The sequence below is a fragment of the Pezoporus occidentalis genome, unplaced genomic scaffold, assembly GCF_034315485.1.
Source record: "Pezoporus occidentalis ecotype Australia unplaced genomic scaffold, CSIRO_AGI_Poc_V1 ctg33, whole genome shotgun sequence".
Lineage (NCBI taxonomy): Eukaryota > Metazoa > Chordata > Aves > Psittaciformes > Psittacidae > Pezoporus > Pezoporus occidentalis.
Window position 1 is genome coordinate 5,749,763 of NW_026915268.1, and position 27,868 is coordinate 5,777,630.

Below are 27,868 nucleotides of genomic sequence, written 5' to 3' on the forward strand. Positions count from 1 at the left end.
TATATTCTTAAATATGGTTTAATACTCTTCTCCATTTCTGTACATCACAACACCAAGATATCACTGCTTGGGATCTCTCTGCAGAGGCTATATAGTATGCGAAGGCTAGGATTTTTCACCCCCGTTTAACGTGTTTGTATGTGTAAGTGTAATACATATCAGTATATATTGATATACACATCAATATATAATGCAATATATATCACCGAAGAGAACACATTGATTAAAGAAATACAAAAATTTGGCATCATTTCCAAACTTAAATAGTAAAAATAAAAACTACAAAAAGGAGCTGCATACCCTAATGTATCATGTGAAACAACAAGCAGTATATTCAAAAAATGTAAATTTACATCCAATTTTTCTGGTCTTGTCATGTCACATTAGACCCATTTACAATGGCAAAGTCATGAACATACCGCTGCGGAGACCACAGATGTGCTCAAACCCGGGTTTGTGCAGATCTGCGGCGGACCCGGGCCCACCTTCTGTGAGAGATTCCAGCTTTGATGTGAGAACACCAGCAAAGCCATCTGATCTGCCAGGTTCTAAAGCAGGGGTACGAGTTGTATTGCTCACAATGACTGTCATTTTGGACCTCAGAGAACGGCGTGGCAGAAGTTTTAAGACAAGCTCCCCCTTCATTCAAGTGAAACAGGATTACGGGAAAAGTAGGCAGGTATGCAGCTTGGAAGAGAAGCTGCTTTTGACTGATGCACCAGGAGTGACAGAGCCAGTGATGAGCAGAACTACCAGGCACCGCGATGTCAGAGAACCCAGTAACCCCCCAAAAGCAGCAAGACCTGTGCATTACCTCGTGCCAACGCTCACTTCACCCTCTGCCTGCACCACCACCTGAAAAACCCTTTGTCAGTTCAAGCAGGTTGAAGTGCATTTGATATAGCAGGCGTGACAAAAAGCTTTGAGTCTTGATGCAACCAGAAGTTCTAACCCATGAAGGGCACATTAAGTGTTCAGCATCAGAGTTACAGGAGACTTGCGAGCCCATCCCATAGACTGCCTTAGTGCTGGGAGATGGGTGTCCCACGGGCTGTGCATATTCAGCATACACATTCAGCATACACACGTGGAATGCTCCAAACACACCAGCACTAAGGTTTCTGTCAAGGACTCCATTTGCTAGTTACTCCTGTCAAATACCCGCTTCCATGGAAGAACTGTGGGTTCAAATTCACATACTCAAGGAAACCTTACGCAGTCCTAAAGCAAAAAGAAAAACTTACTGAGGAACAAAACAAAGCAAAGTGTACCTTACTGCACTGAAATCAGGAGTTTATTTCTGTCCAGACTGAAAAATAATAATAATAATATATCCTGAAGGCTGCACTGCTCCAATCCAAATTAAGCCCAAGACTTCAGCAGCATTTTCATTGCAATCAATGAAGTGCGTTTCCTAGTTTGTGAGAGCAGTGCTTCTGCAAATAGATTAAAGCACGTTTGGCTGGTAAGCCTCCCCATCCCATCTGAATTTGCAAGCCACACATAAGCTAGCACTCAAGGTAAGGGCCTTCTCATTCTTTAGAAGAGAATGAATGGCTCCAATTTCATTACATTTCTTCTTCTGTAGTCTAAGCTGAGAGTGCCATGTAAATGGGTCACGGGGCTGCAAAATGCAGCAATTGATCTCTCCAATCAAAGTAAAAAGAAACAAACCAGTAGGATCTTACTTCTATTAATTTTCGAAGGAAGAGGTTTTACAGCAGTTAATGTATCATGAAGGTTAAAAAAAATCATTTTCATAAAATACAAGAGCAACCAATTTCACCATTGAGTAAAAGTAAAAATTGGGATTCTTTTTAAATTAGTCCAAAGTGGCATATAGGAACTTAGTAGTTTGCTGCTGTACTGACACTATGACAAATCAAAGTGTAGGGTTTTGCTTTTTTTAAATCCAATGTTTGTGGATCAAGTTCTGGAAATGTTCCAATTCTAAGGCAGGGATCTGTTGTGTTTTCCACCATGAGTTTGCTCCTTGGGTTGGATGCTGGAGGGGCGAGGCACGTTTTGCCGGACCCAGGTCGACTACCTAGTAGTCATCAAGGTCAAAAAATTCATCGTCTCCTCCTTGGTATTCCATTCCCTGGAAGTCCACTCGGTACCGCAAGATACCTGGGAAAAACAACAGGCTTTAGCTTCTCCAACATCCACAGAGCTAGAAAGGCATTTAAACAATTCCCTGAGCCCCAGCTGCACATCAAGAGGTTCTCAATTCAGTTCTCAGCAGCTGACTTAGCACTTGTATTGTGAGTTCGGCTCAGGCCGAGGACTTACAGCAGTCACCCAGCTAGTATGGAAATGCCACATCCATGTCATTCAGTGCCAAACAGAGGGAATACCTACCTGCCTGGCGTAGGCCAGCTGTCTGCTGGAAAAGCAGAAACTGTTCTAGGAGGACTGTATCTCCAAGAAGCAGCAGTGACAGATCATCTGTCCCACTCTAACTGCTCAGACAGTTAAATTCAGAAGACAGCTGGCATTGAAGTGTAAAAGCAGTATTTAGTGGCTGTCTCCTTTGACCCTCCCCTCCCCAAACACCAGCCTGGGTTTCTGGGAGCCTTTATCCCTGGAAACATTTACTTAGCTGAAGGGTATTCAAGGAGTATTTCAAATCTACAGGGAGCATGGTAGTGAAAGTAGTCCACCATGCAGACAGACTGGGTCTGAGAGGACAAGAAGGATTCCTGGAATTACAAACCCTGGAAACTTAGAAACCTGTTGCTCCTTACATAGCCAAACCATTCAGGCTTGAATCCCTCTGATGAGTGTTCTCTGGCCCTTAGAAATTCCTCTTTGCAATACACTCTGTTCTACATCCATCAACCTAAACACAGCAAGTGGCAACAGCTAGGTTATCAGTCAAAAAGCAGCAGCTTTGCCCTGGGATCCCTAGTCTGGGGAGAACAAGGTGCACAGCAGGTGATGTGGTTCTACCCCGCTAATGCTTTTTGTCAGAGTGAAGCACAGCAGCTTTCTGCACCTCTGCCAGACTCAGCTGAAACTGGTCACTGAGCTCAGGAGAAAGACTGCAGGATTTCAGAAGCCTCATTTCTCCATAAAGTTGGGCTAAAAATGCTTTTATATTGAAAAGGGAAGACCAGGGAGCAAAGTACAGGGAAGTTCTGAGAGCTGAGTAACAGATATCCAACTGCTTCAGAAACTAGGCTGGGGTTTGTCATACACCACTTCTACACAGCAGGGCATGGTCTGCCCCAGAACAATAACTGTGTGCAGAGAGTGAGGCAGTTCATAGCCCTTCTGAAATTCAGCAGCTGGAAAGAAGGACAGTCCACCTTCTGAGCACTCTGAAGGACAAAGGGATCTGCGGAACGCAGTTGGAAAGTGGCAGCTGCACAACATGCAGCATCATCGTGATGAATTCACCTGCAGATCCCTGATGAACATGACAGTTTCTTGAACTGGTATCATGACTAATAGGAATAAGATTAATCCCACTTGTATTGGCACCAGGTTACCAAATCAACCATTAAAAAAGATGACAAACATTTTTCTCTTGCAGTTTACCTCCAATTCCTCCAAATCCTTTCACAAATTGGGATCCTTCCTGTGATTTGTCTGTAACAATTTCCAATGTTGCTCCAAATTTCTTGTAGTTGTTTGCAAACCACTCCAGAAGGGGCATACTTTCTATCAGTTCATGTTCCTGGCCAGTCTACAGAGACATTTGAGGGGGTGGAAAAAACAGTAACAGAAAGGTTACATCACTGTGTGTTAGGTATTAAGAGTTGTCTTTGGCGTAAAGATCACTATTGTCTTCATTTTCAAAGAGAGACACCAGCTTCATGCTTCACAGGCTGGAGCAGCCAACACACTTGCCAGGGTCCAGCTGATAGGCATTTAGGACACATCTGTATCAGCCAAGTGCTGACACAAGCAGAAGGCTCCTGGTGTTAAGTCCAATCCTGACAGTCCTTGTTTTGCACCCACATACTACAGAACTTAGAAGCAGGAAGGAAACACCTTGTTTATTCTGCTCAAGTGTCAGCTCATGCTACACTCTTAGTTTTTAGTGTTTCTTTAGATTTGCTTTATACTCCACAAACAGTCCATTGCCACTCATCTAACCAGGCACTGCTCACTCTAGGAAATACTGATCTATGCAAATACAGAGGCAAGTACAGAGCTTTGTAAGCAGGAGGTCAGGTGATTATTGGCACAGAAACACAACATCACTGCAGAATACAATGGAAACCTGCCATGCACAGTAGGAATTAGCAATTACCCCACCAGGAGGAAAAGGGCTACCCTGGCAGTCCATGCATGAGACAGAGATGACCACCCTTTCTGCAAGGGACAGACTTCTTTGCCCAGCTTACTCTGCAAAGTTAATAGAGACCCCCCCCAACCTGTCAGGGCTTTCTGACCTGCACAAGCAAAATCTGATTGGTTGTAACCACATAAGTGCACAATAAACAGGGAGTTATGGTTTGGGACCTTAGCCTGTGGGTTGCACAGTGCCTACCAAATTCTTCTAGCAGGTAGCTTGATGGTGACCAAAGACCCCTTATTGCCTGTCACTTCATTTACACCATCTTGGAACTGGTGGAAGGGAAGACAGGAGTAAAGCAAGTGTGGAATTGAGGGGTTACATAGAAGGGGAACAGGAAGAACCACAGGTTGTCATCTTGGAAGACTCATCTGAGCGCCAGAAAGGTGGCACATATTCACCTGATTATGACAAACTAAGCTCGGAATGCTGCACCAGTATACCGAGAATAAAACTACAGGCCCCAAAGCTGAAATACCTCTTTATCTGTGAAGTGGGATTTATCCTTCTCTTGCTCTGGTGTCAAATACAGAATCTTCTCCTCTGAAAAGGGAGGGGAAAAAAATTAGGCTGGATAAACTACCAGGTGCAACTTAAAGACAGCAAGAGCCTGACAGCAGCCAACAATTACAACAAACATTAGGAATAACAGATATTGGGAACAATTATTTTACTCAGGCTGTGGTGAGGCACAGGGTGCCCAGAGAAGCTGTGGCTGCCCCATCCCTGGCAGTGTTCAAGGCCAGGTTGGACACAGGGGCTTGGAGCAAGCTGCTCTAGTGGAAGGCGTCCAGGCCCATGGCAGGGGGCTGGAACTGGATGAGCTTTAAGGTCCCTTCCAACCCAAACCATTCTAGGATACTATGACACTGCCTTTCTAGGTGAAGTTCTATAAGAAACCAAATGAGCACACCAGTAGAGAGTAACTGTCATGTCAACACCAAAAAAGGCAGAGGTCCTGCTGTAGGCGTTATGGTTTGTCTGTAGGCAGCAAGAATCATGTTTCTGGCCACGAGTCAAGTCAGCATCCCCTCTTACAATGCACTGGTACCACATTTATACTTTCACACCCGAAAGTTGGGTTTTGTGCTACTCTGTGACAAATTACCACCACAGCACTGCAATATTTTCTCCACAGTGGAAGCTTGCTAGTTTCATTCAGACTTTTCCCCAGAGTAGCCAGGAAGTTGCAAGTTAGTGACCTGACATCCCCTTGATCAAGTCCTTAAAGATCTGCTTAAGGAGTTCCTGCAGCATAATCTATCCAAGGGAGTTGGCATAAGTGTTAAACCTTCATGGACATTTCAGTCTCACGGAAGCACTACCTACCCTCCGTGCCTTGGCAGTGCAGAACGTATCTCATGATATCCAGATTTTCATAGACTATCAGTATCTCTACTGCTCCCATTTCCAAAGCTTTTAGTGTATCTTCAACGCCAAAACAGTACTTCCCCGTGTCCTGACTGATTTCGTCAAAGTATCGTCCTGCAGTCAGGATACAAAGAGATTGTCACAAACACTGATCATGCCACATGGAGCTTTAAACAAGCCTGATTTGCATGCAAGAAGCAGCTGGGAAAGGAGATTGTAATGCTGTTGAAGGAAGCAAAGGACACTGTAACACGTCAGAGCATGTATCTAACAAATACTCCCTGAAATACTGCCCTGTCAGGAATCTCACTCCACCGAAAGGCTTGCCTTTGCTGTTAAACAATCAACTGGACTAACCCACCAGCAGGATCCTTTTATCTTCACCCTTCCCAGTGTAAGGGATCTACTGTTACTATTGCCCTCCTGTGCTTTCCATCCAGCAATGTTTATCTTTGGAGAGTCAAACAAAGGATCTTTTCTATTCCCATCTTAAAACAAAAAAACTTAACTGTCATCTTGTGGAAGATGCAAGTGATCTGAGGAGCTATTTTTACCCCCTCTTATCCAAATGTCACCAGAAGGCCTGAAAACTAAGGCAATCCCTGATGGAAGGATAAACAGGGAACATCTGAGAAGTCCAGTGGGAAAAACAAAAGAATCCTCCCCACGCACTCCTTAAAGCCTCATTAAGTCCTGCAGCATTTAAGAAGGTGTTCAGGCAACAAAGACCACCACAAGTCATGCTCTGCCCACCTCAGAAAGCATCCCAGGGCTCAGGTAGCACACAAAGGCACCACCAGGAGGCCTAAAGCAGGCTCAACCTAGTCAGTCAAGCATATTTGGCTCAGAAGGCTGAACGTGTGGTCACATACCTATTAGTTTCTTCTCTTGAATGAATTTCACATTAGAGAGGACCTCAGTTGACAACTCAATTGCTTGATTGAATCCATTTTCTCCTCCATATGAAATGTCAACTAGTTTGAGCACTTTGGATTGCAACCGCTAAGCAAGAAAAAGCAGACATGAATAAGAGTCTATCACACAGCACTGCCATAAGACTACTTCATAATGGCACAAGAATAAGCACCTGGCAAGAATCACAGCATTAATCTGTTTTGCTTTACTTGCAAGCAGAGCTCAGTCAGAGGGACCTCTGCATGTTTGATACTGAAGCACAGTTTTCAGGCAACAGGGACACGGAGATTAGGTTTAGTACAGTTTAATTCCAATAAAGCTTCTACTTTAGATTTGGAAACAGAAAGAATGTGAATGGCAGCTCCAAACCAGGGAGGACAGATTGCTTTTCAGCACTGTTGTTAAGAAAAGGAGATACTACCTCCTTGTGGGAGGCATTAGGAAATCCTCCTAGGATATCAGGTATTCTATCTCATCAGATGTTTAGTTTTGATCAAATGGCTTAAGACACTGAAGTTATATTCCTCATTAGATGCATCTCATACCAAGTAGCTACTGCTAATATCACCGTTACTACTGACAGCTTAAACATCTGGGCCTTGCTCAGAAAAGGCTACTCACCTGATCAAACATGTCAGATTGACTTAATTCAGTTTTGAAGTCAGCTGATCCAGCTAAAACGAGACCAGCCACGTTCACCTTGTCGCCAGAGATGAAGAGTTGCACGGCTGTCTCTGCTACCTTCCTTACGTAGTTGTGTCGTTTCTCCATTCTCAAGCGAGCAAAACGCAAGGCAGACTGACCTCCTCTACCTTTACAAGAGAACAGATGTGAAGGCATGATTTGGAAGTAATTTCAGTTCAGGAAGGTTATTAGTACATGGTTCCAACTGGGCTTGGAATAACTCAAGCCAAGGGCAGATGCAGCCTTCAGAATTAGCTGGCCACAAGCAGAGCCAGGGGCACTCACTGAAACAGTAAGTGAATAGAGGGTTCACTCACAGCAAGGGATTTTTCTCCCAAAGAGGGAATTACATTGTGGGTGGTTTTGATTTTCTTCTTATACAGACTTGAAACTTTATAAATTGAACATCTGCGTACATTTTCTATGTCCTGTACCTTCACTAAAAGCCATCTCCTTTGTTACACTGCCTCACGTGCCTTTCTTGCCAATGCAATGCATTCCAGCAGACTGCTGCAGGAACCTACTGGGGGAGATGTTTCAAATTCATTTTGTCCCATCCCAATCTACAAAGGACAGTAAGCCAGGAGTAGCTAACAGACTGCACTCATCAGTGGCTTACTACAGTGCAGCACCAGAGAGCAGAACTACAATTTTGCTTGCTCCATTAGGCTTCTGTGCTTCTTGCAAGGAACAGCTTCTTGCTTTTCACGCTGGTTTGCATTACAACACCATCAGATGCAAACTTCAAAGATGCTACCAGGTGATATTACTACTTCTGCTATTAATATTTAGGTAAGTCTACCTCAAAACCAAGTAACTGATCAAATGCTCCAAGAAATAAAAAGCATGACTTGAAGAAGATCAACTAATGAATCACATATTACAGTGATTCATTAATTTTGACAGAAGGCTCAGACTAGAGGCTTTGCTGTCAGATTTGATGGAAGCAAAGAATTGAGTAGAGCTAAACACCTGAAGGCCAAGTTTCCTGCTACTACCCTCCCATCCCACCCCATGATGTTCTGCTGCAAACAGTCTAGACAGACTAGAGCATTACCATGCTTCTTTGGAAGATCCACAGTGAATTTGTGCAGGACTTCTCTTGTGTTTCCTTGAAGAGTTCCAAAGAGTGCACCACTACCATCTATTACAATAAAGCCAAACTTGCTGTCGTCAGAAAGCAGCGCTGTAAGAGCCTGGAAAAGAAAAGGATGTTGTCAGCAGTAAGCACCAGTCTATTAATGACCCTGGTTCAGAAAGGGCACCAGAAACAGTACACCTCGATGAATTTCAGTTCTGTAGGTGGTCTTTGCTATTATATACAAATAAGCTAGAGGAGGAGCACATTTGGGAGGTGGGACTGTCCCAGATTACTACCTCACACAATGCTGCCAAAAGCAGAAAGGAAACCAGTGCTCAGGCTTGGTAACTATTTTCACTGCATTTACCAGTTCATCGCCTGACATTGCAGGCAGGTGGAATAGCAAGACCCTAAAGATCAGCTCTGGAAAGTGAAACTATCACACCTCTATGAGGCTGCCTCACCTCTCTGGTTGGCAAAACTGGAAGAAGAATTTTCCTAGCGTTTCAGGCAGGAAAACAGAACTTGCTTAGTTCACTTGATCAGGCTATCTGGGCTGCTTTCATCCTGCAAAGCACTGATACAGACTTTCATCTTGACAACAACAAATACTGGTTTGTTGCACCTCCTGGCTTCAAGTCCCAAAGGCAAAATGATGAAATCTATAGTGGCTATGACAAATTTAGCCTTACAAAGCAGAATTAAGTAACAGCAGCAATAACTGCATAACTGGCTATAGAGAAGGCAGCCAGAACATTTGCTGCAAAATGAAAGTTATCTTCCCTTTAAAGAAAGCAGCTAAATTCATTCTGTAAGGTCATTGAAGTTGACTAACCATTAATGTATTGCTTAATATCAAGGCTTTTGAGTTACTTTTGTCCTGCCCAGCCTTGGTTCTGGTGGCGCAGGACATCCCCAGATACCCACATTCTACACTCCTTTTTTTGAGGGCATCTGTCAGTTACTGTCCCCTCAAGGGCAGCCTGAGTGAGCAGGAACATTCAGCATGCTCACTCCTGTTCTCTTACACATGCCCAATAAACGTAAGAGCCAGAATCCTCTTTCTTGCTGGTAAAACCACATCAACAGGATGGAGAACTTGTCAAATTCTAGACTGTTTGAAGTCACCAGTTTAATACTGAAAGCATGATGGTGTTGGTTTACTGCAGAGGACCTTTTAACTACCTGCACGCCTGCCAGCTTGATTACTGGGCTGAATGGAAAGGATCAGAACTCAGTCATCTTTACCCAAAATCCACACAACCGCATCTACAGCCTTCAGGCTTAAAAGAAACAGACACTAAAGTTTAATGGAATCTACTGGCCAAAATAAATATTCTGTATTAATTCCTCAGCAGTGGGATGAATGAGAGGAGGAAGTGGCATATTACATTGCAATCTATTTAACTGGGACAGAGCCAAGCAAATCGTGTGACTGGAATGAGTGCTGCAGCCAAGGTATCAAAATAAGTCATTGCAAATCCTACCCTTCAGACACACATCAGGGCTCATATCCCTCTTGGGAAGTTACTTTGGTTTCACACAGGCAATAAAATAACTAGAGGAAATCTTACCAGATCCTCTTGCCAGGCAGCAGATGCCTATGGCTCTGATGTTCTCGATTCCCTCTTATTTTAATAAAGTATCCAATGCTCAGTGATTCCCTATATTTTCCCTTCATTAGTTCTATGTCAGCAATTCCACAGTTTGACCTATCAAGCACAAGCTTTTATTCTGTTCCTTCAGTCTGAGTTTCTCTTTGCTGCTTCAGCCTACAGGTGAAGATCACCTCCTCTTTCTGCTCCTTGACGTGCCCTCACTTTCACTGGAAAGCTGTTGATGTACCAAGCCAGATGCCCTCACCTGTCGCAGCTGCATGTTGGGGAAACCACTAGGTTAAAAACACAGCTCTACAACCAAATAAAACAGACAAATCAAGACTTCAGTGCTAACATCATCTTGCTGCTCAAGACAGCATACAGTAAGATTTGATTCTGCAGCACAGACAATACCAATGAAAATAATCACAGAAAACACAGGAGAGCAAACAGCCCCTGGGGAAAAGTGCATTAGCAATCGCAGCAGCAGCAATCACCACGAATTCCTCTTAAGTTCATGCCACTCACTTGCTGAGCAATGCTACACACCAGCAACAGTGTGTTCACAGCTGCCCCCACCAACAGCCCACTGGGCAGCAGCTACTCCTTCGGTAGTGAACAGCCCCTGAGGCAGCAGCTGCAGACAAGATCAAATGAATCCCTTTTCTGATGGGGAAGAAGGCAACACACCAGCGTCCACCCGCTGCCAGCAACTGCAGGGACAAACATCTCCTGGCTTTGCACCTCTGACTCACTCTTGAATTCTCTTATTTACCTCTTGCCTACGGACATGTGGGCTTGGCAGGACTCAAAAGCTTTACCTGTGCACAGTTCTGTTATTGCTGGTAGGTCACAGATGCGTTGGGATTTCATCCGTGGTGGGGAGACAGAATAATAGGGATGTACCTCACCTGTGCAACAAGCACATCTTTCCTTCCTGAACTTCTACCCTTTGAAACCCAGTCACGGATCAGATCTCCAAAAACCCAAACAAACAAGCAGAACTATATCAGTGAAGGCCCTGTCAAGTCCATGTCATACAGGTTTGATGACAGGAAGTTAAGTCTCAGTCCACACATTTATCATGGTGAACCCATGGACATGAAAGGCAGTCAGTCACCTACTACAGATAGAGACTCTGCAACTGCCAACAGTCAGAACAGATGCAACAAACTGTCTTCACACAGTCAAGACCAGTGTAATCCTCATTACGTTAAATATGCCTCAAACCTTCATTTAACTAAGATAAGATGATGTTGAATAAAAATAATCCCACTTTACCCCAAGTAGATGAGGCACAGGCCAGTTCTCCATCGAGGATCTCAGTTAACATGTGGTATCAGTACTGGTAACACTAATATTATCTTGGTATTACTTTTAAGGCCTGGCTTGGAATAAAATCTATGGCCTCTTAAGTTCAGAAAAAAACCCCTGCCTCTAGTTCTAGAGAAAAGCTCATGTCTGTGGGTTACACAAACTCAGCAGTTACTAACCGGACCATAAAGTCAGCTGTAGCAGGAGCTGGTGGCTTCACCAGCAGGATGAATCATAGAATAGTTAGGGTTGGAAAGGAACTTAAGATCATCAAGTTCCAACCCCCCTGCCATGGGCAGGGACACCTCACACTAAAGGATGCCTTAACTAAAGCCTGCTGCTCTACAGGCTGTGGATTCTGCACATCAAGGAGTGTTCCAGTGAGTCTAGCAAAGCAGCCTGACTACTTCAAACCCAGCAGGTAACAGGGGACTTCTTACCTCTGTGTGGAATTTGTTGTCACACAAATACAACGACGTATTGATTGGTTTGAAAGGTTCAAAGTCAATGTTGACTTTCTTCTCTTTTCCTTCTTCTGTCACAATTGTTCCACAGTAAACAACCAGACCATTTGGAGGTACTACAAAGGACATAACGCAATTTTCGATCACTAAGAAATGCTGCAAACTGCACCCATCAAAAACTGCTAGGCCTTAAAACTTAAGGCACAGCTGGAATGGAAGTTCCCAAATTCTCTACTTTCCATTTCCTCCACCTCTTTCCCTCCCAGATCTCTACAATGGAAAACAAACTAATTCAGTGCACATATGCTGAAGAGCTGTAGGAAACTAAAGGTAACACTGAGGGAAAGACTTGCAACAGAGCTGCAAGAACATGTACCTGGCTGTTAAATCCATGAGCTTGCAAGCTCATGGAAGCCTGGAAAAGGCTGGATAGCCCTGTGAACCTTTCCTAGTTCTTATACAGTGATTTACAGACTGAACATCTCTATGAAGGCCACTTGCAAGTGTAAAAACAGTGACACTGAACACTTTCCCAGCAATCATTATAGATTGCCTGGGTCTGTTTTTGGTGGTAGCTGCATGTGCCATGCAGAAGACATACATAAGTTTCTGCTTGATGGAAAACCACTAGTTTAATGCAAATGAACTATTGTGGAATAGCTCTTAAGGCTGGCCAAGTTTAACTGCTAAGGACAGAATCATGAGCCTGCTTATTAGAGACAAGGACCATCTCCCTATTCCAGTCCCAAGGGCCACCCTGAAATAGCCATCCATGGGCAACGTACCTGGATTATCAGTGCAAAGAGAGCAGCAGAGGCCAAGAGATCTGATTAGCAGAAAACTGCACAATGCAGGAATTTAAGGCTGCTTCCAAGTAAGGGAAGATTGCCAGCATCCATGCAAGCTAGAAGTTACCTTTGTTATAGAGTTTCAGTCTTTGCTGTACAGATGTAATGGCTCCCAGTACTGAAAGGCGATTCACTCGAGACTTGATGTTGGAGGCGGTGCCGAACTCATCCGCTAACATTTTAGCCACTCGTGAAATCTGGTCTTTGGGGGGAATGATCAACGATATCATGCTGGTACCATTGCTGAGAAAGGAAAAGAGAGGGGTTGTGAGCAGCCACCAGCCCAAGCAACAACTGTATTCATACCATATTCCATGCACGCAGTTGTCTTGCCTCCCTCCCCCAAGGATGCTTCGCTCCACTGTTATGCGTGTCATTCCCCTTCTGATGGACAGTAACGGGAGAGAAAACAAAACCAGGCTCTTCAGAAGGATTTGACTCCATAAACAAGTGTTCAGGTTCGTCACTACCAAGCAAGTCCTCCAAAAGCTGCTCATTTAACCTGGGATACTACTCTGTGAAAAGAAAAAGCATGTATGTTGAGGCTAAGGGCTGCAAGCTAAAGGCATGGAAGCTGTCCCCAGCAGAGATTATTTAAAACAATGCAGCCACATACTTAAAGAATGTTTTGAAGTCCATTCCATTTGTTCTCAGACAGCTGAAGCACCAGCCAGCCCCAGTGCTGATTTAACACTTTGCTCTGCTCAGATTAATAGAGAAAACCAAACTAGAAGGATCCTTTTGTAGCAGTTAGTCTTTTCTACCTTCCCAGCAGCACTTTGCTTTACAGAGAACCTGACCAGCTCTGGCAGCTGCTTTAAATAAAGTGTGCTTTAAGCACCAGCCCCAGGCACAGAGTCAGGAGATAAGACCCCACAAATCACAGCACAGGCTTAAATTAAATGAAAAAGTAAGTTTGACGCTCATTTTTCCTATGGCTTTTGGGTGGATCCTGCAGAGAACTTAATCCCCAAAGCAGTCTCGTGGTTCAAATCCATCCAAGGCCAACATGAAAAATCAGGAAATTTCCTATCTGCCTTCCAGCAGGTACCTGCCATTTGCCATTGAAGTATCCCAGATGTCTGAAGTTGCTGCTTCTGCACTGTCTCAAATTTAACCCAGACCTAATACTTCACCTTAGAGTAATGGCACAAAAATCAAGTATCTCATCGTGTCCTCTAGCCCTCTCAAGGGCAAACCAGCTAAGCTCTGTGGAAAAACCTCTACTCAGGATTCTGTGTCAGAGAGAACCCAAGTGCTTTTCAGCCATTGAAAAAGGAGGGGGGGAGTTTGCTAGGTTTTGCCATTTTACATTTCTTACAGTAGAAGACTAACAGAGAACCTGCCTGCTGCTGCTTCAGATTGTCAGGCTCTAGCATCCTGCCTGAAATGTTTGGGCTACAGAGACAGCAGGGAAGTGCTTTAAAAAGCATCACTTCATTAGCCTCTTTACAGAAGTTGTACAGCCCTCTTCCAAAGATCTTCAATTCAGGCCAAGTTGAAACAGATGCTGCTAGGTCAAATAAGTCTCTGACCTTAAAGACAACTAATTGGTTTTAATATCCAAGATCCCCATACACACTCATCAAGAAAGTCAAGAAGAGACACTTGCAGGCATTATTCCCAGAAAGAGCTTTGAGCCATGCTGACAGCTCTCAGACTTCCAGGTCACACCAGCCAAGAATACTCCATATACCACTCAATTAAAGCAGCTTGCTACCCCAGTGAATGGTACAAGCCTTAGGGGAGATCTAATGGCCTATCATTCCCAGCAGGCTCCTTTGAGTAAGAGCCTGATCCGAATGAAAGCAACTCTTCCCGACTTTTCTGAAAGTAACACTCTTGAGTTCATTTCTTTCTCTGAAAGAGGAGATTCTCTGACTTCCCAGAGACTGGAAAGCTCTGCACACCACACCTAACTTGCTGCACAAACCGAGGGCATCCGGATGTGGCAGATGGGACTGTTATGCCCCTTGGGTGCTGCATGGCTTGCCTGCTAGGAAAGAGATTTAATGCAGTTTTCCCTGTATTGAGGGCAGAGGGCAAAGAGCAGGCAGTGAGCTAGGGGAACAGCAAGGAGTGTGCCCTCCCTCCCAAGGCCAGTTCTTCAGTAAGCTACCCACCTTCAGTTTTCAAATGCAAGCCACCCCTCAGATCCCAGCCCCTGGCCTCATGTTATGTTCCACTGCCCCAGAAACACTGGCATGAGCAGAGCTGCTGGCCAGTGTGTTGTGAACTGGACTGCACCAACCCCACACCTTCACAGGGCCATTGCAACTGGGGATTATTTATATTACACACAGGTTCTTATCTCTAAGGCAGTCACGTGGGTCAGGCAAATCACTGTTCCTCAGGAACACCCTGCCCAAAGCAACCTACCCAAGGTAACACAGTGCACTTCACAAGCTCTTGTGATTCCTTACTGCAAAGAAAAGAAATGGGTCTCTCTCAGATGATGTATTCTCCCTCATGTAAACCTCGAGCACAGTACTTGGTGCAACCCTTCCACAAATTCCAGCCTGGATTTCTATCCAAAGCACCTTCCATTACCAACACCAAGTGCACTTCTTGGATTTGACATATTTTTGCCACTATTTGCTCAGCCAAAGCTATTTCGGGCACTAACTGATTCCTACAGAATCCAGCAGAACAGCAGGCATGCAGCCTGAGCACCTCACAGCATCCCCAGCTGCTGGAGCCTGGAGCACAAGGAGTCACCAGCTCCTCACCCATGTCCCCAGGGGAAGCAGCCCCTGCCAGTATACTGCTGCTGCTGCCTGCTGGGTACAGCTAATCCACCCAACCAAGCAGTTCATTAGGCAGCCAGCTAACTGAAGGTAACAGTCAGCATCCCCCCTGCTCATCTCCCCCTTTCCTTAAACAAGGACCCTGTCAGGACCTGATCACTAAATCAGATCATGTGCCAAAGAGGCCGAGAGCAGCAAGTCACCAGCTGAAGCACACCGGCACACCAGTGACCAGGATGGCTGCAGAACTCCCTCATGCACCACTGAGACCTTGTTAACCTGGTACAGAAGTTTTCCCCTCTCAAAGCAAGCTGGTACCTGCATGTGACCTTCCTGCAGGATGGCAGGGTCTAAAAAACCAGTTGTGGTTCCATTTCCTAAATTCACCGTAACGACACAAAACGTAGGCAAGAGTTTCTAAGAAAGCTGCTGCTCAAAGACACAGTTCTAGAGCACATTTACTCTGAGAAGGAAGTAGGGGAAATCATGCTGACTACGGCCTGCCAAAAGGGGCCTGTCCAAGAAGCAGACCTGTAAAACCAACAGGCTCTGCTGTGCATGAAGCACATGGGACATTTGCTGCCTGGCAGACCATTGCCAACCACAAATCCCCTGGTGAGCACACTGCCAGACAGAACTTCATTACAGAATTGTTACAGTGAACAATTAAATAATCAATCTAGATTAAGGACAGTGCTCACACTGGCAGCTCTGGATCGAACACGCATTCTTCCTTGTATCACCCCCAGCTCTCCTGCAGGAAGGACAGACCTGAAGCACTCCAGATTATGTTCTGCTCAGCAGGATCCCCACTTCAAACTGCAGCATTGCTAAGAGGTGTGTCCGTGCCCCCCCCTCCAGTTTTAGTACACCCAAGACAAATGATATGAGATCAGCTGGAAGCTAATGCCTTCAGACTGAACCAAGCCAGGAAGTCTGAAGCAGCTAGAGACAGTTGCTGTCCCTATTCTGGTCTAAGGAGTGCTTGCACAGCAGCCAAATAGCTGCTACTGTAATCCAAGCATGCACATCAAGACCCAAAACGCTCCTTGTAAGAAAGAGACGTTTGCTTTTGTAAGAAACCAGCATCCCCAACCACAGGACAGCACAACATGTGCCAATGAACAAGGGACTGCAGAGGAGAAAACCATTTAAGGCACTAAGGGCATCTGTCCATGCATTATAAAGGAACAATGGGGCAAGTAAGTGCCAACCTCTGGGAAGGTAAAACCACCCCACTGGCTGGGTACACACACTGTACCAGCCCTGCCAGTAAGCAGCAATTAGCTCAGATTTAGTGTGGCCTGGAAGGTGCCAATATTAGCTAACTCTAGGATAGAGGACAATAATCAAGACTCCAGCTTTACTCCTACAACCTGCCAGGGACCTGTTTGGGGGAAAGGAGGAAGCAAAGCCAAGCGTACTTGAGGAAACTGAGATTTGTGGATAGGACACAGCCTGTTCTAGTATTAAAACCTCAGTGTCACCACAGCTTGAATTTCAGACAACTGTACAAAAAGAAACAGCTATCCCAGCCACAGAGAGGCTTAAGAGCAAATGTTATCAAGTTATCACAGCGAGTGGCAGTGTGTGCGGTGCTGAATCATCACTAACCTAGCCCCAAAATCCCCAAGGGAAATGTTTTGCCAGTGTTCCTACATACAGCATCCAGCAGCTCTATTCTCCCTGCAGGACCTTGCTGTACTTGCCTAAGACGTATCATCAGACAGCGTCTCAAGTGCCTTATGACAGCTGTGGCATTGCAGACTAAGAGAACTGCTGGGTTCCTTCCAAGCACAAGAGCAGGGATTTCACTGAAGACACTTAGACCAGCTGGATTGCTGCTCCAAGTCCCCAGCCACCTCTGGCACCAGGAGCAGTGCCCACTGTGTACTTGCTGGTTCAGCATGAGGAAGCCACCACAACAGAAGGCAAGTGCAGAAAGCAAGCAGTGTATCACGTTGGAAATCAGCTGCCACATACACCCCATGATGGTTTTCATTACAGCTGGCAGTTGAGCCGCCTGTTCTGGGTGGCCATCTTCACCTACAGGGATTTGGTTTCTCCTCTCCCGCCCATCAGGAGGAACAGCTGAGCAGACCCTTAGACCTTCAGCTTTCAGATGAAACTAGAAACTGGCCTAGTGACTTCCTAAAAGACTCTGACTATCTTACACCATGTTACGTCAGTGAAGTGGCTACATGCATACCACACAAAAACCAGCAAGCACTGACTGTAGCTCCCCTCAAGTTGGCACCGGAGCAATCCCAACCGGAAGGCTGGGGAGAAACAGTCACTCAACCTGTCTCCTGGAACGTGGGATATGTGCTGGCAAGGGAGAGCGTTAACTTCACAGACATGCTATATAAATAGCAGTTACTGGCCTATCCTGTGGTATCAGAGGAGACCTGACGAACAGCAGCTGAGCTGTAGTTGTTCCACAATGAAACATTTTACACTAATAGCACACTGTGTAATGCAGTGATACACAAGCAAGGAAGGTCAGTCATTCTCTATGACTCAGAAGGAGCTTTGTTTTTTTCACAGGGTACTAGCTCCATCAGCATCCTGCTTTCCCCAGGACAAGGCCTACATGGGACTGCCAGAGACTGGCAAAGGCATGGAGCAAACAGCTTCCAGATAATCAGATCTTAACCACATACCACAGCTAGGAAGCTTTCTATGAAAGAGCTGTTGCCACATACCGCTTCAAGCGATGTTACCTTCCCAAGGTAACGTCTGTTGGTCTCCATCCAAGAGAACTGTGGATTACTGAGCAGGCATCCCATGTACCAAGGAGCCCAAGCTCCCTGGACCACCAAGACTTCTGATGTTATACCATAGCAAGACAGTTCCATCACTGACACACCCATAGCCAGATGCAAGACAGATGCCAGTATTATCTATGTAATCCAAGGCAGAACTTCTCCAGACGAATCCCACAGGTCCAAGAGAGCTACTTCCGAACAAGTATGCACACAGTGTGAAGGACTAAGTCAAGAGCACAGTTCACACAAGCAGCGATGTAAGTAGAAGAATATTTGACAGGGTTTTGATCCTGTGTCTGAGCAGAGATGTTGAATGAAGTGTATACAAAGTGTCCTTTGGTACAGGCAAGCACAAGATTGCTGGTTTGGGTTCTCTTACAAAACGCAGGCCATTAGACACTGTTCACACACAAGTCCTGTATGCAACAGTGTTGACCCTGCTGTGGAGAAGTTCTGTGCACATGCTCTTACAACTTACAAATTATGGCTGTGAAGTTCACACACAGGTCACAGCTGTGCCCTTTAAAGACACCATGCCTTTTAATAAGACAAAGCCTTTGTCAAATAGGAAGTGGCTCAAGTCCACTTGAGACACCAGATCTAGAGAGACAACAGAAGATGCAAAAGCTACATTAACTTGTCCTGGGAATCCTGTCAGCCTGCTAGGACGGAGCAGAGGCAATCTTAAGAGTCTGGGATCTCTTCAGTCTTCAGATGCAAGGTCATCTGGAAGCTTACCCGAAGACTGCATTGCCTGTGAGAACATCTTCTGAACACTTTGCAACAAACACAACCAACATGCCTCAATCTAATCGCTGCTTGAGATCTGTGTGATGTCTCCAACCTAAAGAGATGAAAACCCACTCCCTGTTCAGACGATGAGCTTGAAGACTGCTGCACGGATAGCTAGACAGAGCACACAGCAGCGGGTAGCTGACAGTGGGACCTACCATTAGCTCCTTAGAAGTTTCATGTGAAGTCGAGCTGAAAGCCATGGCATTGGCAGTACTTTTTGCAGCATCATTTCAGGAGGAACCTCACAATCTCCACATCAGAGGCATTCTGCATTTCACAGCAGCATACACCAGAACACTGGGTCATCTACTGAAAGGCGACATCAGTACAAGTTGTTCCTCAAAGGTTTCCAGGTCATCCAAAGAAGAGTATGAAGATACAGAAGAGACCAGTTCACAAGCAGCAGTAGGGCAGAGATGACCTCTCTGGATCCAGTGCTGCCTCAGAAGCAGAGAAAAGGCACAATGGGCAGAGATGGGGGCAGAGCAGATATGATGGGAGGATCAGAGAGCCAAGAGAGCAAGTAATTCTTTCCTCAAGAGTACTTTTCAGCATAAACATTGATTGGAGAGAGCCAGCCCCCCCTCCCCTAAATCAAAGAAACAACCCAGATAGCTAATCCATCAGTCTCTGGATGCCACCTCTACCCTGGACAAAGGAAAATCACTTAGCTGCACAGCATGAGGCCATGCAGCTATTGCACCATGGCTCACAGAGTGCCAAGCTCTCCCATTGGAGTGCTGTCCCAGAGCCCTAGGCAGGAATCTTGCATATCATTGTCCTGTAATGCTGGCAGGTCAGATAGAAAAAGCACTTTGTGTAACCAGAAAAGGCTTGAACACAGACATTCAGACTGCCCTGAAACGGTATTGTGCCCTCTTACCCTAACCCACTGACTGTCTCAAAGACGAAAAAGGCCTGAGATGCCAAGCAATCTTATCAAATGCAGGCTAGGGAGAGAAGCACCAAGCCAGAAGCCACGCTGGAAAACAGAAGTGACCCTGCTTTCCTCAGTGCACCCACTGCTTCAGCAGCAAGGGAAAGCTTCCCACAGGGAGGCAGCAAATGGCTGCTTCAGCAAAGGAGCAGAGGCAAGACTGGCTAGTGTCTCACCAAGGGTCAGGCAAGGTAGTGCTTCCCCCCATGAGCAGTCACTGGCCTGCTGCCAGGACCTGCCTCCTGAGCTCAGCATGCATCACTCCCTAGGGACAGAAAGGAGGTGGAAGAATCAGGTCACAGACCTCTAATTCCTCCACATAGCAGAGAATTTGGCCAGGTATCACGTGTCTGAAGGCTGCACAGGTAACAGTGAGCCCAATGGTCTACTATGTACTACCTGCACACAGGTCAATGTAAGCAGCTCCATGCTCCGAACCTTCTCCTGTCCCCAGCTGGAGCCAGCTCCAACACTGTGGCTGCTGCTCAGGCAACCACCAGCACACAGATCCCAGCTCAGTTCTGGAGCTCTAGGAGCAGATCCTGACTTCATCCCGTATTACCAAAGAGCACCGAATCACCATAAGCGGCTACTGCACACCCCACAGGGAGGGTGAATCAATGCCCCTCTGAAATCCTTGGATCAAAGGCAACACATCACAAAACCTAATTGCATAGGCATGTTTTGAACAGGCCTTATTGGCTGCATCTGACCTCATGCAGAAAGCCCGGATGCCCAATTACTGGTAAGTGGAACAGACATTTCTGCACTTCAGCCATTTGTGACTCACTGGGAGGCTTGATTTTGCCACAGTTCCCCTGCTCTCTCTCCTCAATTATCCATGCTCCAAGTTTGAAAGACTTGTTGCATTATGCTAATGGGTCAGTTGGGTACAAGATGTACACCGAGGGACTGCAGCAACAGATCCAGATTTGCTTGTTAAGATGTTAATGCCTCCGAGCTACATGGGAATGGGCTGATAAAAGGCAGGGAGAAATGGAGTTGCCACAAAGCCAAAAAAGTCTGTCCTCTTTCGAGGTGCCCATTCCCATCTCTTGCCACGTCATTTCTCTTCAGCAGTCAGGGGCTCATTCATTAGCTCTATGTGAATGATGAGCTGTGTATGAATCACACTGTTCACTAATGATTCACACAGTTGTAAAGGAGGGTACCAGGCTACCAAGGGCTATAAAACACTTCCTAGAGTTCTTGTCTCACACGTAACCATTCTCCCAGATGAGGTCATTTTCTGCCACTTGCTGGTGTGTGCTCTCCAACAGCACTTCCCAATTGTTCCTTCTGAATTATACAGCAACAGGTAGAGCAAGCAGATGAGAAAGCCCAGGAAGCATTTTACAACGATTAGGCACAGGCAACCAGCAGGATGTCAACAACCCTTTGGACATTCTCCCCAGTTTCAGCTGCATTCTTATCTGGCACAGGAAGAGCAGCTTTCTCTGATCACCCCCCTCAACACCACCGGAACACAAGCTCTTAGGAGACACTGCCTTAGTCCTGAGGAGCCTCATCAGCTCTGATCACAAGAAACCCATACCCAGCTTCTAACCCCAACACTACAGAGACTGGCAGCCTGAAGAGACTCAGAGCAGGGAAACTGTGCTTCAAGAGATGCAGTATATCCTACATGGTTACCTGCCACAGAGGCCTCAGCTATCACTTCTGCCCCGGATTATTCCTGTTCAGCCTCTCTGCAAATGTCTCCATCTCCTCTCACTACCAGAAGCACAAGACAGTATTAATACTGCAGCCTTTACTTCTGTAACAGAAACATGATCTCCTTTAGAAACTACACTTGACACAAGCAGGCTGAGAAAGCACAACTTCAAGGAAGTAATTCAGCTTAGGTAAGAACTTAAATCGTAACCTCTTCCCTAAACACTCCATACTTCAATGACAGCTCATAAAGCCAAAGCAGAAAACCCATTGTCAGTAAAGATAAAAATCCATGTGCCACCCCACAGACACTCCTCTTGCAGTTCCTGCCCCACATCTGGCTTATGTTCTCCACAGACTGAAAGGCTGGACTTTCCCAAGGCTGGTCCAACCTAGATTCCAGCTGAAGCAGAAAACTTCTAGGAAAGGTACCTCCACTGGAGACATGAGCTTGCTGTGGAGAGATCCTCAAGTCTACCCCACAACAGGCACTAGCATGACATATCAGCACTGTAACCTAATGAACACAGCACAAGTTGGAAAGCCAAGTAGTACCTTGCCACAGCACTGCCCTTCAGGGATCGACCAGCTCACCCAGGCCCGGTTCAAGGTCTCCATACTCCACGTCCTAAGGTGAAAGCTTCAGCTCTGCAGAAACAGATCCTGTATCAACGGTTAAACTGTTTCCCAGAGCCCAGACCCAAGGCACAGCCACAATGACGAACAGATCCCAATAACGAAGGTGGGGAAAGAGATCTGCTGCAGCCTGGGAACAGGGGAGGGAGCCTCTGAACTGACACACCTCTGGCAGTGTAGCCAGAAACCAGCCACAGCACACAAAATCCTCCTCCTGATGTATGACATCATTTAAAGACGTAGCTTTACTGGTACTTGCCTAGACATGGTGATGTTGTTACACTCCTAAGATACAGTACACCACTATATAAGGTATACTGTATCTTATATGCATATATGGTGCAGTAGAAGAATTTAAGCAGCAACTATTGTAGCAGACTCAACTGTTCAACAGGTATTCCAGCAGAGTTGCAACTTGAGTGCGATGAAGTTGTACAGCACCTGCTATCAGCAGAACAAGCCATCCACAACAAAGACCTGCAGATGCAGCTCTGCTGTAGGAGTAACAAAGTATTGCACTGCCTGATTCAGGTGAGAAATACACCACCACATAATCCCAGCACCACCAGGTCCCAAGCACTTTGTTCAAAAGGAATCAGGAACAAGGCAAACTCATACTTGCAGCTGACCATAGATATACCCTAAATGCATCCCAGCAGCTAGTGCTGCTGCAGCACTAACTCACAAGCAGGTGGGCTTTCAGGTCACTTTTGGAAAGACCCACCATTGTAACAGTAGAACAGACAAGACTATCTTGTTCTCTAGAAGCACCAGGTTGCCCAAACAGGTCTCACCCAGCCTTGTCAACTGGCCTGGCCATAAAAGCAGCACCACCCCAGGACAGCTCAGAAGTAGGTACAGAGATGTGCAGCCTCCCATCCACCGTCACCCAAGCAGCCTCCTCCTGTCCCTGCCACACAAGGCTGGGAAACAGCAGCAACCTCAGACTAATTCCAAAGTTGGGCTCATCCACCAGGCCCAACAAGGCTCCAGATGGGCTCCATGAGAACCCAGCTGCAAGTGATGTGTTCTGCAACACAAGCTGAGAAAACAGGTCAGCTTTTCCACCCTCAAGCAGAATTAACCTACATTTCACTCTGCAGGAATTCCCATACACTTTCAGGCCTCACTACTCTCTGGTGACTTACTTGTCTCACTTCTGGTTTCTCCCATATACAGATGGAAATCTCAGCTTGGCAGAATCCAAATCCTAGCAAGAAATGGCATCACTTTGCCTTCCCATGGCTCTGGAAACACCAAGATGTCCCCTTCTCTTACCATCTCTCCATTCTCCTGCTTTGAGCCATTTCTTCCAGTTACAACCGCAGTAAGTCACTGGTTCAGAGTTAGCTGAAGCCTACATATGACCTGTTTCCCCACCTTCCAAAATAGTTTGTAAAAAAGTTCTTCCACACACTACATTTGTCAATCTTAGTGGTTGCTGCAGACAGAGCCTTCAAAGACACCATTCTCTCTGCCTCCTCTCTCCCTGTTTCAGTAAAACAACTAATAAAGGCTACTGCTCTGAACAGAGCAAGCTCAAGGCAGGAGAGGTGTCCCAAGGGAGCAGGTTCCTGAAGGTTTTACCATTACAATGCAGCTCCACACCCTGCACCAGCACCTGCTATGCTCTCCCTCAGGGTCAGGAAGTCCAACTGGCCAGAGGAAGTGGTAGCAAACTTCCCAAGCAGAGCTGTTTGCAGCAAGAAAGCCCCTATCCCTGAGAGTTTGAGAAGTTTTCCAAATGCGATTCAAATCTGGCCCCATTGCAGGCCTAAGCCTGCAAGGAAACTGCCAGTTGCTGCTGATGCTTGATTTTGCCAAGCATTTACAGCTTAGATTAGCAGAAAAATCTGACCATAGCCCCACGAACTATTCAGAACTGCAAAGACCAAAAGGAACAAAGACTGATTGTCAGTTTAACACTGACACTGGAAAACTGCATTAAGCAACAGCAGAAAATCACAGAGACAGAGGATAAGGGAAAAACAGAGGACTAATACCACTTCTACTTGAGCTGCTGCAACAGCCACATGCAAAGCCACTGCTGCACCTTCTGGAGGGCACAGACTTCCACCAAAGCTGTTTGTTACAAAACCTAAGTGGGGACTGAAAGCAGAATCCCTTTGTGGGAGAGAAGCAGAGATGGCCGATGAAAGCCTGAGCACTCCCAGCCACCAGAGATGAGTGACAAGGCTAGACTTCCCACAAGGACTCACCACCAGCCTTTAAACCTCATCTTCTTCTGGCTAGAAAGGTTAATTGCCTACAGCACAGAACTCAGGCCCCCCAGCTGCTCTCAGTCACACACACTCTGCTGATACCAGCTACTCCCCGTCCCTTCACACCACATCAGAAAGATCAACTCATTAACTGTGTAAAGTATCGCAGCTTGCGACTCAGCTTTGGAAGAGCTAGAAAGAGAGTAACAGATACTTCTGGTTTAGGAAGCACAATACAGACAAAAGCTCCTTCTACTCCTTGCCAAGCAGAGAGAGGGTCTTGAGGTGGGTTAGGGGGTTTTAAACACTACTTTTGTTTTGATTTGCCTGATTCTTGCTATCCAGAGATCAGTGAGAAAGCCAGCCTGGAGAAATAACACAGGACATTCTTGCTACACTATTACCTTAACATTACCCTTGCTGGCCTCAAGCTCATCAGCTTCTGGTAATGCTGAAGCTCTAATCTTCCACCTTGGTTTTCTGACCAAATACTACCACTTAGCTGATGTGTCCCAGGCACAATAAAAGCATTTCCTTGCTCTCATGCTCACTTAACATTCTGGTAACATTCTGCAAGATTTCATTGAGATTTTACCCAAATAGCTGGCTAACAGCAGAGGTGCCCCAACAGCCACACACAAACTGAACATCTAGCTCCAGCTTCCTCCATTTCCCGTCCCTTTGATCCGCTGCAGGAACAACCAGCACATGAAACTGGGACACTGCTGCTGGGTCACCATTAGGAGTACATGAGTAAGGGAAGGTGGAGACACCAAGGAGTCTCTGGCCCTCCACATCACCCTATTTAAAGGCTTTGCCCCCTAACCCACCCCAGAACAGGTCTTCCTACTCCACAGGAAGAGGAAGCGACTCTCCCAAAGGCCGGAAAAGCCTGTTTCACTACCTCACACCTCTTGTGCCGGGGAGTCTAACGCCTCTGGTGGCAAAAGTTGCAGCATCTCTTCCCTTAACTGGGCCCAAACAGACCAGGATAATTTTAGCACAACACCCATTTACACATAACCTTGCTTCTACAAAGATTGCTGCCATCAGCAGCCCTCATCAGGTGGTGGATTAGCAGCTAGCTCAAACGTTAAAGAACAGCAGTATCACAACATCTAGGGCATACGTTGGATTCAAAGGGCTCAGCTAAACCTCCATACATTTTCTTGTGCTTGCAGCACCTTTACATGAAGAAGAGATGTGCCAGGGACCACTAGCAGGGAAGAGGAAAGACTCCAAGGCTATGTCCCCAAGAAGGTGCTACCCCTATAACAGCCACCTGCTACAAGCCAGCCCCTTGCCTCACCTCACCCTGGATCACTCCAATACCGGTTGTAGTCTTGTTCTCTGCAACATTCACCTATTCCAAACACCACAAGAGTTGCCACTGAAGCTAGGCACACTTATGTCACCACATTTTGAATCAGGGAAAGGCAAAATACTAACCGTACACTTCCAAAACACAGCCTGGCCTCCCCCACTGCTGTTACAGGAGCCACTAGGTGTTTTCACAAGCTGCAATGGACACCCATAGCTCCCCAAGGCCTTTAACTTCATGCCAAAAGTCATTCACACGCTCCCATGCTTGCTAGGACCTCCCCAAGGGTACAACACATGCTGTCAACACTGTAAAAACACAGCTGAATGGTCAACTTGGGCAGTCAAAGTCCACTCTGCTGCAGAAGGACAGCCCAGGCTCCCCATTCCCTTCTCCCACACCCCCATCCCTCATACAACATATTAAATAACACTTAGGGACACCTGTAGCTTGGGTTCTCCCCCACTTCCTTGGTTACTTTTCAGCTACACAACTCCCCATGCCCACTCTACACACCAGAACAAGCACCAGTACTAAGGGAAGAATAAGACAGCAGCTCAGCTTATGTGAGCTGTCCAAAGGCAACCAGCCTTGTGGGTACCCCCAGAGCAATGCCCCAGCCCAATTAACACCGGTTCAGATGAGCCTATGGAAACAGAACCACGCACTCACCCTTCAGTTTGATTTTATTGCACTGTGTACTGAGACACCCACTTTCTTTGCTATTTTACAACTCCAGAACCTACAGTTCTTACAAGTACTCAAGCCCGAGGGGCTTCCCAACCCATACAACAGGCCACTGCTGAGTTACCAGATGCAGGCACCATGTCACCTTTGGCATGGGGCAGGCTGTCAGAACATCCAGCAGTGTTACTTCTGGTGGGGAAAAAAAGAGAAATCAAAGTGCAAGGACGACAAAAGAGGAATTAGAGCCCTTAAATTTAGCACTATCCAAACTTCAGGAGAGCCTGCTTTCAGGGAAACGGAGCTAAGCACTTCTTTCACTGGAAGGTGAAGTGGGGGGGGAGATCAAGTATGTGTTGGTAAGAGAAGGAACACAGTAACTGCAACCCCACACCCCCTCCTCCGGAGCCAGCGGGTCCCCTGGGAGGAGCCCACGCCTGCACAGGGCAGAGAAGGCGTCTACTCCAGCTGGAATCTGCCGGTCCCCGGTGCCAGCTGGCACGAGGCAGCCAGGGGCCACGGAGAGGCCGGACACTACGTGGAGCTGGGCAGCGGGCCTCGCGTCCCCTCTCCCAGCCCGGCAGGGCCGGGACAGCCACCCAGAACACCCGGCAGAGGCAGCCACAGAGGGTGGAAGGGAGACAGCTGATGAACCCAAACCAGGCGGGGGCCAGCGGGGAGCACAACGGCAGGCGCTGCCCGCTTCCCGTGCGGGAAAGTCGGTTACGCTTCCTTTCTGCGACTCAGCCCTCCCCGCTGTCCCGGGGAACACAGACCCCCCTGCGGCCCTCCTCGCCGCGCTCTCAGCCCGCTCTCCTCTCCAAACCCAAGGCCCTGCACGGCCGCAGGGACCCGGCCGCTCTACCACGCGGCCAGACAAAAGGGCACCGGGGCCCGGGAAGGGGCCGTCGGGCCGGGGCTGCTCCTCACTCTCTCCCTCACAGCCCGCGCCGGCGGGCCCGGTGCCGGGCGGCAGAGCCCTCACTGCTGTTCCCGCTCCGGCCGGGACCCTCCCCGCACCGTCCCTGGGGCGGGCGACCCCGCTTACCCACCGCCCCGCGCCGCGGTGCTCCCCCCCCTCCCCGGCAGCCGCCGCCCCCTGAGGCGGCGCAGGCCCCGCCGCTTACCCGCGGGCCGCTTCTAGGCTCTTGATGAGCTTCTTGATCTTCCAGATCTCCACGTTGCGGTCGGCAGCGCTGGGATCGTCCGCCATCTTCTCCCTCCTCCTCCTCCTCCTCCTCCTGCTGCGGCGGCGGCTGCGGCGGCCTGCGGCGGGCGGGCGGCACACACACAGCGGTTAGAGCCGGCCGGGCCCGGCGCCGCCGCCCGCCCCCCCCCGCCGCTCCCGTGCCCTCACCTCAGGCGCGGTCCCCCCCGGCGGCGCGCGGCTGGCGGCGGCGCTGACGTCGGACACCGGCTGCTCGCGCTCCCCCTCTCCGCGCTGCATGTGTTGCAATCGGCTCACATGGGGCCTGTGACATCACTTCCGGGGGACCGGGGCGG

General features: G+C 47.3%; 1 protein-coding gene across 4 annotated transcripts; it reads right to left on the reverse strand.

The window, feature by feature from the left end:
* Window positions 1-27,860, reverse strand: ETF1 (eukaryotic translation termination factor 1). Of its 4 annotated transcripts, XM_062629246.1 has the most exons (11): window positions 27,723-27,858; window positions 27,493-27,631; window positions 12,649-12,824; window positions 11,710-11,849; window positions 8,334-8,472; window positions 7,214-7,404; window positions 6,550-6,679; window positions 5,636-5,791; window positions 4,785-4,849; window positions 3,544-3,691; window positions 1-2,130 (listed from the first exon to the last, which is right to left on the reverse strand). In XM_062629246.1, exons 2-11 carry the CDS (start codon window positions 27,576-27,578, stop codon window positions 2,048-2,050), a joined length of 1,314 nt encoding a protein of 437 aa, XP_062485230.1. In that variant the 5' UTR covers window positions 27,579-27,631; window positions 27,723-27,858; the 3' UTR covers window positions 1-2,047. The 4 variants fall into 4 exon arrangements, with proteins under 4 accessions (XP_062485230.1, XP_062485233.1, XP_062485231.1 ...); XM_062629249.1 differs by lacking the exon at window positions 3,544-3,691 and having other exon boundaries at window positions 27,723-27,860; XM_062629247.1 differs by lacking the exons at window positions 27,493-27,631; window positions 27,723-27,858 and adding an exon at window positions 22,058-22,150.
* Window positions 27,861-27,868: the final 8 nt, after the last annotated feature.

Coding starts and splice junctions, on each gene's coding strand:
- ETF1 (XM_062629246.1), bottom strand. CDS start 27,578: ATGGCGGACGATCCCAGCGCTGCCGACCGCAACGTGGAGATCTGGAAG. Junction 12,825..27,492: donor AGCCTAGAAGCGGCCCGCGG/GTAAGCGGCGGG, acceptor TTCCTTTCTCAG/CAATGGTACCAGCATGATAT. Junction 3,692..4,784: donor CCCACTTCACAGATAAAGAG/GTATTTCAGCTT, acceptor ATGTCTCTGTAG/ACTGGCCAGGAACATGAACT.